The sequence below is a fragment of the Pantherophis guttatus genome, chromosome 4 (genome assembly GCF_059756535.1).
Source record: "Pantherophis guttatus breed Tessera chromosome 4, ASM5975653v1, whole genome shotgun sequence".
In the NCBI taxonomy this organism is placed as follows: Eukaryota; Metazoa; Chordata; class Lepidosauria; order Squamata; family Colubridae; genus Pantherophis; species Pantherophis guttatus.
In genome coordinates this window covers 25,613,279-25,630,310 of record NC_142066.1, presented here as the reverse complement: position 1 = coordinate 25,630,310, position 17,032 = coordinate 25,613,279, and the positions used below count along the sequence as shown (strand labels likewise).

The window sequence follows — 17,032 nt, the reverse complement described above, 5'->3', positions numbered from 1 at the left end:
CCGCTCCCCCACCCCCCGCATTATTCTTACCTTTTATTTGGCCCCACCCCCAATCTATTGCTGCCTCCTGAGTCCCAGCTGATCAGCTAGAAGGAAAAAAACTGTTTAAACTCTTGGCGCAGGGCTTCAAAGGGCCGCCCTACAGCTGATCAATGTTTTTTTTTTTAATTGGAAAAGTTTTACAAACAACAAATTTTTTTCCCATTTCCCCCCCCACCATCCCTCCCCAACCCCCCCAACCCCTCCCTCCCCATGACTTCCCCAAGGTGAAATCCATCCACATTATATTATGTCATACTTTACCCCCCCTCTATTCCCCTCCCTGTGCACTATAAATTTTTACATCACAATAAACTATTTCACCCCTTATAGACTATACATTTCTACACAACATTTAGCTAAAAACTATCTGATACTTCCTAGTTTGGTATTTATTCTGCACATAATCTATCCAATTCTTCCACTCCCATACATAACTCTCTTGTGTCCGGTCTTTTAAATATGCTGATATCTTCGCCATTTCTGCGAAATTGGCCATCTTCAAAGTCCATTCTTGAATTGTAGGCACATCAACCCTTTTCCAATATTAGCTGATCAGTGTTAAAAGGCAGTGTGGTGGTAGACCGGTGCCTCTAAAAACAAATGAGTAGACCGGTACAGCTCTGCAAGCAGTTAAAAGCCTGGTAGACTAGTACCTCTGCTAAATCCTAAAGAATTGTCACATGACTATCAAGCCACGCCCACAAAATAAGCCATGCCCACTGAACCCGTATTCAAAATTTTTAGAACCCACCCTTGGTAGGGCTGTCCGACCTTGGCAACTTTAAGACTTGTGGACTTCAATTCCCAGAACTCTGGGAGTTCTGGAATTCTGGGAGTTGAAGTCCATAGGTCTTAAAGTTGCTAGGGTTGGACATCCCCGATCTAGGGGTTTTTAATGGAATCAGTGACCACCTTAAGTTTAACATTGGCTGTTATTATAATTAATGTACTGCTTACTTCCTCCACGGAGGACACTTTGAAGAAGTGTACATCTCAGATTTTGTTAAAGGCTAGCATCTCTCTCTCTCTCTCTCTCTCTCTCTCTCTCTCTCTCTCTCTCTCTCTCTCACTCACTCACTCACTCACTCACTACTTACTACTGACAAGTAAAGTTAATGGGGAAGCCAGATTCAATTAACAACCTACCGTATTTTTCGGACTATAAGATGCACCTTTTTCCCCAAAAAAAGAGGGTGAAAATCTGAGTGCGTCATATACTACAAATGCAGCCCCGCCCAGTTTCTCAAATGGAGGTTTCAGAGGTTGAAAAAAGCATCAGAAACGAAGCTTCAGAAAAAGAAGCCCCCAAACAGAGCTTCAGAGGCTTTTCTTTCTGAAGCTGTTTCGGAGGCTTTTAGAGGCAAGAAAAAAAGTTTTTTCTGAAACAGAGTTTCAGAAGTTTCAGAGGCAGAAAAAAAAGCAAAAAAACAAAAAAAAAACAAAAAAAAAAGCAAGGCACAGAGCTCACAACCAATGAACCTGTTGCTAAAATTCACCTCTGGGAACAGCTGATTGGGGGTATTCCGGGAAGCTGATCCACCCACCAATCAGCTTTTTTCTTATTTTCCTCCCCAAAAACTAAGGTGCGTCTTATACTCCGGTGTATCTACAGCAATTTACTTAACAACTGGAGCAAGAAAGATGGTAAAATGGGCAGAACTGTGCTGCTTAACAACAAAAATTTGGGACTCCAATATGTGGTTGTAAGTCGAGGACTACCTCTGTAGCTGCCCAACTCATAGATAGGTGACTCTGGGTGGTGTACAAAATTTAAAAATTCCACCACATAATAAATACCGATAAATCCCCAAACCCACCCCATCCCCCTGGCAGCAACAATGCAATCAAATCAGCCAGTTGATCAGCTCCATTTCCATTTGTGGTTTCCAGGTCTGCTGACAAAACCATGTTTTAGGGACTTTTAGAAAAGCAAGGGTAAGGGGCAACTGTACCTCAGAGGGAATGATGTTCCATAAAAAAGGAGCCACCACCGTGAAGGCCCTTTTTGTGGTCCCACCAGATCAGAATCAGAAAAGAACTGAAAGGGACCTTGGAGGTCTTCGAGTCCAGCCCTCTGCTTGAGCAGGAGATCCTATACCCGTGATGGCGAACCTATGGCACGCGTACCCATATCAGTGGGCACACCAGCTCAGCTCTTGCGCACATGCGCACCCCGGCCACCTGATTTTCAGGCCTTTTGGGCCCACCAGAAGTAGGGAAACAGGCTGTTTCCTGCCTCCGGAGGGCCTGGGGGTATGTGGGGAAGGCTGTTTTCGCCCTCCCCAGATGCATAGAGAGGATCTGGAGCCAGGTGACAAAGAAAAACGGGCCTATCGGGCCATCATGTGCCTGGAGTGGGGGGGTGGAATGGGGGTTGGGCGCACATGCGCAGGGTGGGGTGCATAGAATTATGGGTGTGGGCACATGTGCAAACCTCCCCCGCTCCCTCTTCCTGGCACGCGATGGCAAAAATGTTAGCCATCACTGTCCTATACCATTTCAGACAAGTGACTGTCCAGTCTCTTCTTAAAAACCTCCAGTGATGAAGCATCCATAATATCTGAAGGCAAACTATTCCACTGGTTAATTGTCTTCACTATTTGGAAGTTTCTCCTTAATTCCAGGTTGCTTCTCTCCTTGATTAATTTCCATCCATTGTTTCTTGTCTTGCCTTCTGGTGCTTTGGGAAATAAGTTGACTTTTTTTGTGGCAGCCCCTCAAATATTGGAACACTGCTATCATGTCCCCTCTAGTCCTTCTTTTCTCTAGACAAGCCAAATCCATGTCCTGCAACCATTCTTCATATGTTTTAGTCTCCAGGCCTTTGATCATCTTAGTTGCTCTTCTCTGCACTTTTTCCAAAGTCTCAAACATCTTTTTTGTAATGTGGTGACCAAAACTGGATGCAGTATTTCAGGTGTGTTCTTACTAAGGCTTTATAAAGCGGTATAAATACTTCACGTGATTTTGATTTTATGCATCTGTTTATACAATCAAAGATTGTATTAGCTTTTTTGGCTGCTGCCACACACTGCTGGCTCATTTTTAAGGGATCGTCCACTAGGACTCCAAGGTCCCTCTCACAGTTACTGTTATTGAGCCAGGTTTCGCCTAATGTATATTTTAAACTTTGATTTTTCCTGCCCAGGTGTAAAACCTTGGTTTTCTCCACATTAAAATTCATATTGTTCAAGTCTGTCAAGACGTTTTTGGATCCTGAGCTATTGGCTATTCCTGACAGCTTAGTGTCATCTGCAAATTTGATGAGTTCCTAATGACAATTCCTAATCAATGGGACTGCAACATGCCCTGCCATCCCGCCCTGGTGGGCCAGGTGGGTGAGAAGAGAATAAGAATAAGAGTGAAGTGGTCCTTCAAATAACCTGGCCCCAAGCCATGAAGGGCTTTAAAGTTCAAAGCCAACACCTTGAATTTTATCTGGAAACTGACTGAGTAAATACATTTGCCAAATTCTGAAAAAGTGTTCTAACTGCAAAAAGAAAAAAAAATTATATGATGAATATAATCATCTCCTTACTCTTTTTCTGCTAGGACCTAACACCTGGGGGCCTATTGGCTCTTGCAGTGGCAAGAAACAATCTCCCATCAACATCGAGAGCAAGGCAGCCAAACACAAATCTAATTTCGAATCCATATATTTCTCTGAGTATGAAAACCTTAACATCGCCAAGAAAGTATGGAATACAGGGCATTACGGTACGTATTCATTGATGACCATCTATTGCTAAATGTATAAGAAGTTCACTTGGAAGAATACTTTTGACACCAATGGTTCCCAGCCTTGGCAATTTCCAGATTGACGGACTTCAACTCCCAGAATTCTCAGCAATGGCCCTGCCAGCTGTGGAATTCTGGAAATCCAGGCCTAGATATCTGGTAGTTGCCAAAGCTGAAAAAACCTTGTGCTACATCACAGTGGTATATTGCTAACGATAGCAGTTCAGCTGGGTTGCAGCTCCCGTTTTCTATCTGGCAATCTAACTACTAGACCAACTTGTCTTTCTTTATCCCAACATAAAATGAAAGTTGGGTTAGAAGAAACTGAACAAGGGGACACATAGTTACTGTGGACTATAGTCACAACATTATTAAATATCAACTCTTTTCCTGCCATATCTTATCTTCTTCAGATTGCAGGTGAACTCTCGGAGTCTATTAAACAAAAGTGGAACTGCCATACATGGAAAATAGCAAACAGATGGACCTTTATCTGTTAAAAGAGTCCTTCATTTAAGGAACCCAAGACAAGGATGTTTAGATAGAAAAACTGGATAAATTGCCAGTCCTTAGTAAATGCACTAAGCAAGGTTTCTGTGTACAAACGACAGACTCAATAATTCCTCTGTAGAACTGTATCAGCAGATCCTTGGGCAAATCTGAGCTTTCTGAGTTGATGCAGGAAGAACATTCTTTGTTGCGCCTTTTTAATGATGGTTCTAATGTTAGGTATCCATTTTAAATCCTGGGAGATTATAGAACCCAGAAACGTGGAGCTCTCTACTGTTTATACTGTGTTGTCTAATATTATAGAATAGGAGAGCTTCTCCTAAAATCTACTATCATCTGTACAGATTTAAGAGTGAGATTTTCTGGGATTGTGTGACACCTACCTTCCTAAACACTTAATTTGATTTACGAATCATCTATTGGACTAATGCCAGTTTGCTCCTTAGTCAAAGACCCATCATTGCTCTTAATTTTGTTTTTCGCTCTGTTGCAGCTCAAATAAATTTTGAGGTCAAAGCAACAATCTCTGGTCCCGGATTTTCAGCAAAATATTACCTGTGGCAGTGCCACTTCCATTGGGGCACCGAAAATAGCAATGGCGCAGAGCACACAATCGATGGCAAACGCTATGCCATGGAGGTAATAAATTCAGGATGCCGGCAAGAATGGAATTGCTAAGGGATGAATGCAGTGGTGGGTTCCTCCTGGTTCAGTCCGGTTCGGCCGAGCTGGTAGCGGTGACGATATGACATCACCGAACCGGTTCTCCCCCACCCACCCACGTTATTCTTACCTTTTATTTGGTCCCACCCCCAATCTATTGCTGCCTCCTGAGTCCCAGCTGATGACTAGAGGGAAAAAACCTGTTTAAACTCTTGCCACAGGGCTTCAAAGGGCCGTCCTACAGCTGATCAGTGTTAAAAGCAAACAAATGAATCGGGTCGTAAGTGCAAGGACTGGTCGTAAGTGCGAGGACCTTCCAGAAATGACTCTGACCAGCTAGCCACGCCCATCTAGTCACATGACCTCCAAGCCACACCCACAAAATAAGGCACGCCCACAGAACTGGTAGTAAAAAAATTTAGAACCAACCCCTGGATGAATGTTTGGCTTAATAGTAAGAAAATACAAGTAGTTCTCAACTTACAATCACAATTTGAGATCAGAATTTATGTCATCTAGCATGGAGATGGTTAAGTGGATCTTGCCTGATATGATGACCTTTTTTGACACGGTTGTTAAATGATTCATTGCAGTAAAGTGAATTTTTCAGTCTTTAAGTGAATCCTACTTCCTGTATTGACTTTGCTTGTCAACTTGGAAGGTCACGAATGGAGATCATGTGACTCCAGGATGCTCCAACTGTTGTAAATACATGCAGGTTGCCAAGTGTCCAAATATTGATCAGGTGACCGTGTGGATGTTGATTGTAGGTGTAAAGACCAGTTGTAAGTTACAGTTTTCAGTGACTTTGTAACTTTGAATGGTCACAAAGCAAATGGTTGTAAGTCAAGGACTATTTGCCTGTCTATGAAGCTTCTCAGTCATCCAGGCCATGGTTGTCCCAAAGGTGCTTTTTCAAGAGGCAATGTTTTGGGGGTTGACAACTGGACTTCATTTTTGTTTTTCTTTGAAGACATTTTGCTTTTCATCTAAGAAGCTTCTTCAGTTCTGTCTGAATGGTGGAAAAGTGGCAATTCAACAATTCCCAGAAAGAGTAGTAATGACCAGATGATTGCAAGGAATATGAACTCTTCCATTCCCCACCATTCAGTCAGTACTGAAGAAGCTTTTTTGATGAGAAGTGAAATGTCTTCAAGAAAAGACAAAGAAAGTCCAGTTGCCTCTTTCAAAGGCACCTTTTGGACTAACTATAGTGCCGATTATTTGACCAGCTAATATCACTTTACTATTCTGCAACCAGAATCTTTAACTTTTTGCATTTCTATTTCAGCAGCTTTTTTCATAAGCTATTTTATATGTTGCTGATAGTCCTCAGGGGAAGGATGTCAAAATCAGTAATGGGAGGTGCAAAGTCCTTTCAGAATAGGTTACTTCTTAAAAAGGGAATACAACTACTGTTGTGATCAGAGTTATCTTAAGAGAACAAATGGGAACTACAAGTAGCCAATCACTGAGCATTAGAGATTCTGTATGTATATGTGGAGGGGAGGAAGGAATCACTGACTGGGGAATTCTGGGAGTTGAAGTCCATACATCTTAAAATTGCCAGGGTTGAGAAAAGCTGTATTATACAGACAGCCCTTGACTTATGACCACAACTGAGCCCAAAATTTCCACTGCTAAGCGAGACTGTTGTTAAGCGACTTTTACCTCATTTTATTTGCTTTCTTGCCACAGCTGTTAATTGAATCACTACAGTTGTTGAGTTAGTACCACAGCTGTTAAATGAATCTGGCTTCCCCATTGATTTTGCTTGTCAGAAGAATGCAAAAGGTGATCATGTCATCACGGCACACTGCAACCGTCATAAATATGAGCCAGTTGCCAAGCCTCAGAATGGGACCGTGGGATACCGCAATGGTCATAAGTGTGACAAACGGTCACAAGTCATTTTTGTCAGTGCCATTGTAACTTCCAATGGTCACTAAACACATGGTTGTTAAGTCGAGGACTACCTGTATTGTTACACTCTATTTAAAATATTGCCGCTGATGCTCGTTCTCCATTCTTGCACCAGATGCACTTGGTTCATACTAAAAACAACATGACTATAGAAGAGGCATCGAAGCAGTCTGATGGATTTGTCGTCCTGGCATTCTTATTAGAGGTGAGCAACGCGAATGGTTGGCCAGGAGAAAAGCCAATCCAAGACTGGATTGGTTCAAGATCAATATCTTCATCAATAATTTAGACAAGGGGATAGATGGGGAACTCATCAAACTTTCAGAGGACACCAAGTTGGCAGGAATAGCCAGCATTCCCGAAGACAGGCTTAAGATACAGAAGGATCTCGACAGACTTAAACACTGGGCGTTCTTTATATATGAAGAAATGAAATTCAATGGTGAAAAAAATAAGGTTCTGCATTTAGGCAAGAAAAACCAAAAGCACGGGTATAGTATAGCTGGCATCTGGCTCAATAATATTTATTTATTTATTTATTGATTGATTGATTGAATTTCTATACCGCCCTTCTCCCGAAGGACTCAGGGTAGTGAACAGATTAAGATTTCATATACATATAATTTTTTTTTTAATAAACAGTAAATTATAAATTGAGTCAACTTGGTGTATCTGCTAAGACAATAATAGTAACTGTGGGAGGGATCTTGGAGTCCTAGTGGACAACCATTTAAATATGAGCTGGCAGTGCGCTGCAACTGCCAAAAAACCCCAACACACTTCCTGGCTGCATTAACAGAGGGATAGAATCAAGATAATATGAAGTATTCATATCACTTTATAATGCCTTGGTAAGCCCACACTTGGAATACTGCATCCAGTTTTGGTCACCACAAAGAAAAAAAGATGTTGAGACTCTAGAAAGAGTGCAGAAAAGAGAGACAAAGATGATTCGGGGACTGGAGGATAAAATATATGAAGAACGGTTGCAGGAACTGGGCATGGCTAGTCTAGTGAAGAAAAACCCAGGGGTGACATAATAGCAGTGTTCCAATATCTCAGGGGTTGCCACAAAGAAGAGGGAGTCAAGCTATTCTCCAGAGTACCCGAGGGCAGGACAAGAAGCAATGGGTGGAAACAAATCAAAGAGAGAAGCAACTTCTCTAAGGAGAAACTTCCTGACAGTTAGAACAATTAATCAGTGGAACAACTTGCCTCCAGACGTTGTGAATACACTGGAAGTTTTTAAGAAGACATTGGGCACCTGTTTGTCTGAAATGGTATGATAGGGTTTCCTGCCTGAGCAGGGGGTTGGACTAGAAGACCTCCAAGGTCCCTTCCAATTTTGTTATTCTAAGTTTCTAAAAGTCTGTCTGTTCTTTAGGCTGCCTAAGTCATGGCATGCCACATAATTTTCTTTTTTAAAAAAAGTATTAAACATTTTTTAAAAAAATAAAAAGAAAGCTTTAACAATTTTTCCTTTTCAACAGGTTCGCACCGGTAAAGGATTTCTTACCCATACATTTTTTCTCCCTTATTCTAATGTATCTTTTGTACATACACTTCTAATGTTAATTTATTTATTTACATATATACATATAAATAACCGTGTACACAATTTCATTTCTACAGGTTTTTTCCCCCATATTTGTTATTGTACTTCTAGTCCTATTTTGACCATTATTTGATCTTTCCTTGCCTTTTATCTCTCTCCTCCAGCCATTCATACCATTTCTCCCACACTAAGTAATATTCTGTTTCCTCTTTTTCTTGAATCTCCTTTGTAAATTGTCCATTTCCACACATTCCAAAACTTTTCTGATCAAATTATCTTCGGTTGATATATTGATTTTCCAATTCTGTGCATAGATTATTCTTGCTCTGTGATAATATGAATAATTAAATATTGTATTTCTTTTTTATATGACCCTGGGAGTATTTCTAATAAAAATATTTCTCGCCTCATCTCTATATGTTGTTTAGTTATCTCTTCTAATTGTGATCTAATTTTACTCCAATATTGTTTTGCTTTGTGACAGGACCACCAAATGTGGTAATACATTCCCTTTTGCTGTTTGCATTTCCAGCACGTTGGTGAAGTATTGGGAAACAACTTTGCCAGTCTGGCTGGTGGCAAGTGCCACCTATAAAACATTTTGTACATGTTTTCTTTATAGGATACAGACATTGTCAGTTTATAATTTTTGTTCCATAATTTCTCCCATTTGTCCAATTCAATGTTATATCCGAAATTTTTCACCCAAATTATCATATTTTCCTTAACTACCTCCTCTTCCAATTTGTATCTTAATAGATAATTATAATTTTTTTAATCAATTTATCTTCTGTGCCTTGGAGGATTTAATCTAATTCATGTACTTCTCTTTGGAATCCGTGTCTTATATCTAGATTTTATTTGCATGTAAGGCCACCAATCAATGTCTGTATCCTGTTCTTTTAATTCCTGCCTTGTTTTCAGTTCCCCTTGGCTATTTAACAAATCTTTATATCTTTTCATTTTATCAATGTCCAATATATTTGGGTAAATTTGTGCCTCTATTGTGGATAACCATTCTGGAATTTTATCATAGTGATTCTTTTTTATCCCTTATCATGTTTGTAGTAGTGCATCTCTGGTTAAATGTTGTTGAAAATAGATATGTTGTCTATTTTTTCCTTCCCATAAAAAGGCATGCCACCCTCTCTGTAAATCGTATCCCTCTAATGTTAACATTCTTTTGTTTCTTAATTCCATCCAGTCTTTGATCCATATAAGTGATGTTGCTTTATAGTAAGTTTTCCAATCTGGGAGACCAAATCCTCCTCTTTCTCTACTATCTTGCAGTGATTGTATTTTAATTCTTGATTTTTTTCCCTGCCAAATATAGTTCGCTATTAATTTATTTAATAGCTTTTAAAATTAAAAGTTTAACTTATTTAAACTTTAAAAAAGTTTTTACCTAATTTTATGGGTACTACTTGGAATAAGAATAGTATTGAACAATAGATTGATTGTTCATTTTAATCAATGCTATTTTTCCTAAAAAGGATAATTGTAATTTACTCCAAATTTCCAATTCTTTCTTTATCTGTAGTATTAATTTATTATAGTTGTCTTCTTTGATTGACAAGCGCCTTTATTTGTTAACCATATTCCTACGTTTTATTTTGTTTTTCTCGTTTGGATACCCATTTTGTCTTCTAATTTTTTCTCCTGCTGCTTGGCGAGGTTTTTTGTTAATACCTTTGTTTTGAGTTTATTAATTTTAAGTCCCGCTACTTTTCCATATTCTTCTATTTGCGTTAATAATTTGGGTCCTGTCAGTATTGGTTGTTCTAAAATGAAGACCAGGTCATCAGCAAAGGCTTGGACTATATATTCCTCTTTTTTTATTTTCAGACCTTTTATTTCGTTTTCACTTCTGATTTTATTTAACAATATCTTTAATGTTAAGATAAATGATAAGAGGGTTAGAGGACATCCCTGTCTCACTCATTTTGCTATTATGTATTGTTTGGTAGTATCTCCATTTATTGCTATCTTTGCCGTTTGGGTTGAGTATATTTTTTCCACCATCTTTACAAATTTGTCTCCGAATTTCATATTTTCTAATTGTAAAATAAGAAAACTCCAATTTAAATTGTCGAAGGCTTTTAATTTTCATGCCACATAATTTTCTATGTTAATTTGTATGGGCTCCTAGTTACTGTCTCTGCTGTCCATCATGATTTTAAAGCTTTCATAGAACCGATTTGGGTGAGATAAAGTACGTAAAGATCAGGATACCAGCTTTAGTTGTTCCCATATCACGTTCCCTACTAATAGAAAGGATTGTGTTGGTTAATTTGAACACACATTGACAATTATAATATGTGAGTCACCCCTGCGAGGTAGTCCAGACAAGAAGCATAGCAATGAGTACAACCTCTTGTAAGGTTACATTAACAGAAACTTGCAAGACTGAACATATGGCACCCCTCCCCTCCTTTTACTCTCTGGAAAACTAGGGAAGGTCTTTTTGGAAAAGCTTCCTATGTCCTCCGTCCTTCCAAGGGTTGAGATATCTTTGACGTGACGCTTGTCCAATCTCTGGCTCTCTCTTCTGTTTCCCAATGTCATTCTCACATTACAGGTTGTTCTCAACTTACGACCATAATATGCCCCACCCCCAAATTTTCACCGCTAAGCAAGGCAGTTGTTAAGTGAGTCATACCTCAGTTTATGGTTGTTGAGCAAATTACTGCAGTTGTTAAAGGAATCATGTGGTCATTAAACAAGTCTGCTTCTTCCTTGGACTTCGCTTGTCAGAAGCCAGCTGGGAAGCTTGCAAATGGTGATCACATGACCCTAAATACGTGCCAGTTACCCAGCACCCAAATTTCGATCACATGACCATAGGTATGCTGTGATGGTTGTAAATGTGCAAATAGTTCATAAGTCACCTTTGTTCAGTGCCATTGTCAGTATATAGGGTGTATAGTGTATAGGGTCTCCTGCTTGAGCAGGGGGTTGGACTAGAAGATCTCCAAGGTCCCTTCCAGCTCTATTCTGATTGATTGATTGGTCAGTAAATGAATGGTTGTAAGTCAGAGACTCTATATAGACATAAATGCAACTGTAACCCACTTTTGCCCCAAGTATGTTCATGCTATATTCTCTATAAGCTAGCATCTCCACTTTAGAGACTATTTTGCAAGCTAAGCCATTACAGGTAGTCCTCGACTTACAACTGTTTGTTTAGTGGCTGTTGAAAGTTACAACGGCACCGAAAAAAGTGACTTATGACTGCGTTTCACAGCTACGACCTTTCCAGCATCCCCATGATCAGGTGATCAGTTGCTTGGCAACCGGTTCATATTTAGGACCGTTGCTGTGTCCTGATCCCCTTTTGCAAGCTTCTGACCAGCAAAGTCCATGGGGAAGACAAATTCACTTCACAACTGCGTCGCTAACTTATCAACTGCAGTGACTCACTTAACAACTGAGGCAAAATGGGGCAAAAATCACTTAACAATTTGATTCACTTAACAACATAAATTTTGGGCTCAATTGTGGCCATAAGTTGAAGACTATCTGTATTTCCTGCACCCCACCAACTATGGTGTACATACAGTTTATTAGTATATGCACAGGAGACCATATATTATTTTCTTTCAATTTCCCACAGGTAGACAAAGAGCATAAACAAGTCACTCCATGGGACACTCTAGCCAGGCTTTTCAAGGAAATCCCAGAGAAAGGTGAGTCTTAATTCACTCCCACCACCACCACAGCCACTTCCCTAAATTAAAAATGAGGTGATGCTATACCTGTCTCTTTTTCTGGTTTTACAGATGACTCTTATGATGTGAAAGGGGAATTCTCTATGGGTGGTTTATTGCACACAGCAGATTTTAGCCACTATTACCGCTATTCAGGCTCTCTCACTTCTCCACCCTGTGCCGAGGCTGTGGACTGGATTGTGTTTCCATACCCCATTTACCTTTCATACCAAGTGGTGAGTGGATAAGATCTGATTCATCTCAGTTTTCAGGAATGGATTCTAAGGCTCTCTGAAAATAGATTGGCCCAGTGGTGAAATTCATTTTTTTTTTTTAACTACCGGTTCTGTGGGCGTGGTGTGGCTTGGTGGGTGTGGCTTGGTGGGCGTGGCAGGGGAAGGATACTGCAAAATCCCCATTCCCTCCCCACTCCTGGGGGAAGGATATTGCAAAATCTCCATTCCCACCCTACTCTGGGGCCAGCCAGAGGTGGTATTTGCCGGTTCTCCAAACTACTCAAATTTCCGCTACCAGTTCTCCAGAACCTGTCAGAACCTGCTGGATTTCACCCCTGGATTGGCCCTTATTAGAGTCAGTTGATCCTCCAATGCTCAGATTCCTGAGTAGGTCGCAAAACCTCTATGGATTAGGACACAGTTGCTACAAGTAGTCCTCAACTTTACGACTACAATTGAGCCCCAAATTTATGTTGCTAAGTGAGGCATTTGTTAAGTGACCTTTGTCCCATTTTACGACTTTCCTTGCCACATTTGTTAAGTGAATCACAGCAGTTGTTAAGTTAGTAACAGGGATGTTAAGTGAATCTGATTTCTCCATTGACCTTGCTTGTTAGAAGGTTGCAAAATTTATTTATTTATTTATTTATTTATTTATTTATTTATTTATTTATTTATTTATTTATTTATTTATTTATTTATTTATTTATTTATTTATTGGTTTGATTTATATGCCGCCCTTTTCCGGAGACTCAGGGCAGCTTACAATGCGTTAAGCAAAAGCCTTCATACTTTTGTATATACCTGCTTAGTAGGGCTTTCGGCCCCTCCCAAGCGGTGTTCTTTTTTATGCAAAGTCAGCTTATTGCCCCCACAATCCGGGTCCTCATTTTACCTACCTCGAAAGGATGGAAGGCTGAGTCAACCTTGAGCCTGGTGAGATTTGAACTTGCAATAATTGCAGGCAGCTGGTGCTACTTTAACAGTGCTTTAGTCTGCTGCACCACCAAGGCAATCACATGACCCCACGGACGGACACTGCAGCCGTCATAAATATGGGTCAGTTGCCAAGCGTCCAAATTTTGATCCCGTGTTGATAGAGCTGGCCCTATTAAGAGGCAGATAAGATGCGGCAACAAGAGGCTGATGGAGGTTGAGGTGGGGGGCCAGGGAAGCATTGAAGGGGGTACAGATAGCATTCAACGTATGACAGGTTATTATGATGGCCTATTCAAAGTTATGATGGCCTCTGAAAAGTGCTTTATGGCTTATAATACACTTCCAAGCATTGTAAAATGTTGCAAAACAACCACGCTTCCACCCCATCAAGGTCACATGAGTACATTTCAAGGGCTTATCAGCTGCTCACATTTAGGACTGGTGGCAGGATCCCGTGGTCACATGACCCATGGTTTGTTATGTTTTTGCCAGTTTATGGCAAAAACTGCCCATTCAGGAGAATGGATTTGCTTAACGACCACAGTAATTTGCTTAATCAGCATTGTGAAAAAGGACCCCCCCTCCCCTCCAAAATAGAACTGGTCACATAGGTGCTTTGAATTATGTCTGCAATGACTTACGACCAGAATTCCAGCCCCAATTGTGAACGTAAGTTGAGGGCCACCTGCAGGTCTATATATGGGGATCCTCGATTTATGACCAGAATTGAGCCCAAAATGGATGTCATTAAGTGAGACATTTGTTAAATGAGTTTTGCCCCATTTTATGACCTTTCTAGCCACAGTTGTTAAGCAAATTGTTGCAGTCGTTAAATTAGTAACATGGTTGTTAGGTGTATCTGATCCTGCGGCCATGGGGAAGCTGCGATGCAATGGTCATAAGGGTGAAAAATGGTAATAAATTAACTTTGAATGGTCACTAAATGAACTGTTGTAAATCAAGGTCTACCTGTATGTTTAAGCCAGCTGAGATGCAATCACATTGTGCATTTAAGCCCCAAGATGTTATTTTTAGAATAGGCAGGTAGTTCCTCGACTTACAATAGTTCATTTAGTGATTTATTCAAAGTTAAAACATCACAGGAAAAAGTGACTTATTGCTAATGACTGTTTTTCACACTTATGGCCATTGCAGCATCCCCAGGGTCACGTCATCAAAATTCAGACCCTTGGCAACTGACTTGCATTTATGACCATTGCAGTGTCCTGGGGTCACGTGATCTCCTTTTATAACCTTTGGACAAGCAAATTGAAGGGAAGCAAGATTCACTGAACAACTATGTCAAGAAACAAGTTCATAAAAATCAGGCAAAGTTCACTTAACAACTGCCTTGCTTAGCAACATAAATTCTGGTCTTAGTTTTGGTTGTAAGTTGAGGACTACTTTGTTTCCACGTTTCTTGTCTGAAACAGCAGAAAATTGACTGGTTGTAATTTCAGGAAATAGAATGTTCTCTGGGCTGAAAGTCAGATATCCTTACTTAAGATATTAAAAAATCTGAGTTCTGGATGGATGAAGTAATTTTTCACTTTTTGCTGTCTCTTCTCCTCTCCTCTCCTCTCCTCTCCTCTCCTCTCCTCTCCTCTCCTCTCCTCTCCTCTCCTCTCCTCTCCTCTCTGCCATTGGTTTTTCTCCCTCCCTTCTTCCAGGCTAACATAATGAGAACCTCACTATATTTTACTACTATTAAAGATAACAGACCAATGGAGAACAATTTCCGTCCTACGCAGGACTTAAATGGTCGAGAAGTCTATTACTACACAGAACATAAATCACTGTTCACCTGCATTGGATATTGCTTTTCCAGATGGTTTTGAAGAGGATTTCAGCTTCTCTTGAATAAAACCTGGTCTTCCGGTCTTGAATGTTGTGAGTCTAATTTTGCACAATATTAAATAAACTCAGTAATATCCATAAAATGTTTGTTGTGGTTTTTCAATTAAGCTTGTATTTATTACTTTATATATTAGGTAGATACAAACTCTCATCATCTCAACCACAAAAAAACTCTTATTATGAGAATAAGAACTGAAAATAAATGAATTTGAAAAGAGATTTAGGATGTAGTAGTATCTTGCCTACTCTGACTTCAAAGGCATCTAAAATATGGTGGTTTCTAATTTTTTTTTAAAAAGGCCATTAATTCAAATCTAGGAAAGACACTATAAAATTCTTCTGAGAGAGTCTTCCAGATCCTTCTAATCTAGAAATTAGGGGATATAGTACAGTACAGATAGTCCTCATTTAGCGAATGTCTCATATAGCAACCATTCACAGTTATGATGATGATAAAAAAAATGTAACTTTGTGACCAATCCTCTCATTTATGACATTCACACAGACCTATAAAGCAAAGGAGAACAGAAAAAAGAGAATAAGCACATTTGCTGATTTAATTAAAGGCCGCTTAGCTTACTGACTGAGTTGCTGATCTCAGTTGTAGTTGCTAAACAAGGACTTCCTGTACAGTATTCCAGTGAGCCACTATTATGGTGACAGAGTTAACAGGTTTACCTAAGTTCAGGTCAAGACCAGGTTCAAATCACCACTCCGTCACAAGGTTTATTAGATAATTACAGGTTGCTGACTATCTACACTTAACCTACCTCACAAAATTAATATGAGGACACAGCGGTTGCAATGGAAGCAGATACAAAATGCTGATCTTCCTGAAAAAAATGGTGAGAATAACTAATGACAACAGCCATCCCAACAGATTTAGGGGATATTGAGAAGGTTGAATTATAGTAAGAAAGTATGACTCAGAGAAAGGACATATCTTCCTTGAGCTATCAAATACTTTTACCACAAGTTGTATATTAAAATCACCTGAAATATTAGTACTGCTTTATAAAGTCTTAGTAAGGCCACACTTGGAATACTGCAGCCAATTTTGATCACCATACTACAAAAAAGATGTTGAGACTTTGGAAAAAGTTTAGAGAAGAGCAACTAAGACGATTAAAGGCCTGGAGTCTAAAACATATGAAGAATGGCTGCAGGATTTGGGGTTGGTTAGTCTAGAGAAAAGAAGAATTAGGGGGACATGATAGCAGTATTCTAGTATTTGAGGGGCTGCCACAAAGAAAAGGGGGTCAACTTATTTTCCAAAACATCAGGAGGCAGGACAAGAAACAATGGATGGAAACTAATCAAGGAGAATTAAAGAGAAACTTCCTAATAATGAGGACAATTAACCAGTGAAATAGCTTGCTGTCAGAAGTTGTAGGTGCTTCATCACTGGAGGTTTTTAAGAAGAGATTGGACAATCATTTGTCTGAAATAGTATAAGTTCTCCTGCTTGAGGAGGGGGCTGGACCAGAAGATCTCCAAGATCCCTTCGAGCTCTATTCTGATATAACCAGATAAACTATATACATTCACAGACCCATCCTGATCAGCTGATTCCTGAATACATTAATCTTCTAAGGACTCAATTGGACCCTGCAGTTAGTCCTTGATTTACAACCATTTGTTTAGTGATGGTTCTGAGTTACAATGGCATTGAAAAAAGTGACTTATGACCATTCCTCACACTTAAGACTGTCGTAACATCCCCGGGGTCGGTGATCAAAATTCAAGCACTTGGTAACCAGCATGAATATCGGTTGGAGTGTCCCAGGGTCATTACCATTTGCAACCGTCCCAGCTGGCCTCCGACAAGCAAAGTCAATGGGGGAAGTTAGATTCACTTAACA

The 17,032-nt window shown here is 39.9% G+C and overlaps 1 protein-coding gene across 2 annotated transcripts in view; it reads left to right on the top strand.

Moving 5' to 3' along the window:
- The window catches only part of LOC117666814 (putative carbonic anhydrase 3), a 74,992-nt gene extending 59,739 nt beyond the window's left edge, over positions 1-15,253 (top strand). For both annotated transcript variants that reach the window (XM_087891790.1, XM_034419793.3), the window contains 6 exons: positions 3,595-3,759; positions 4,784-4,929; positions 6,992-7,081; positions 12,045-12,117; positions 12,211-12,374; positions 14,984-15,253. In XM_087891790.1, the coding sequence (XP_087747916.1) occupies positions 3,595-3,759; positions 4,784-4,929; positions 6,992-7,081; positions 12,045-12,117; positions 12,211-12,374; positions 14,984-15,151 (806 nt within the window). In that variant the 3' untranslated portion in view covers positions 15,152-15,253. The remainder of the gene's footprint in view (positions 1-3,594; positions 3,760-4,783; positions 4,930-6,991; positions 7,082-12,044; positions 12,118-12,210; positions 12,375-14,983) is intronic.
- Positions 15,254-17,032: the final 1,779 nt, after the last annotated feature.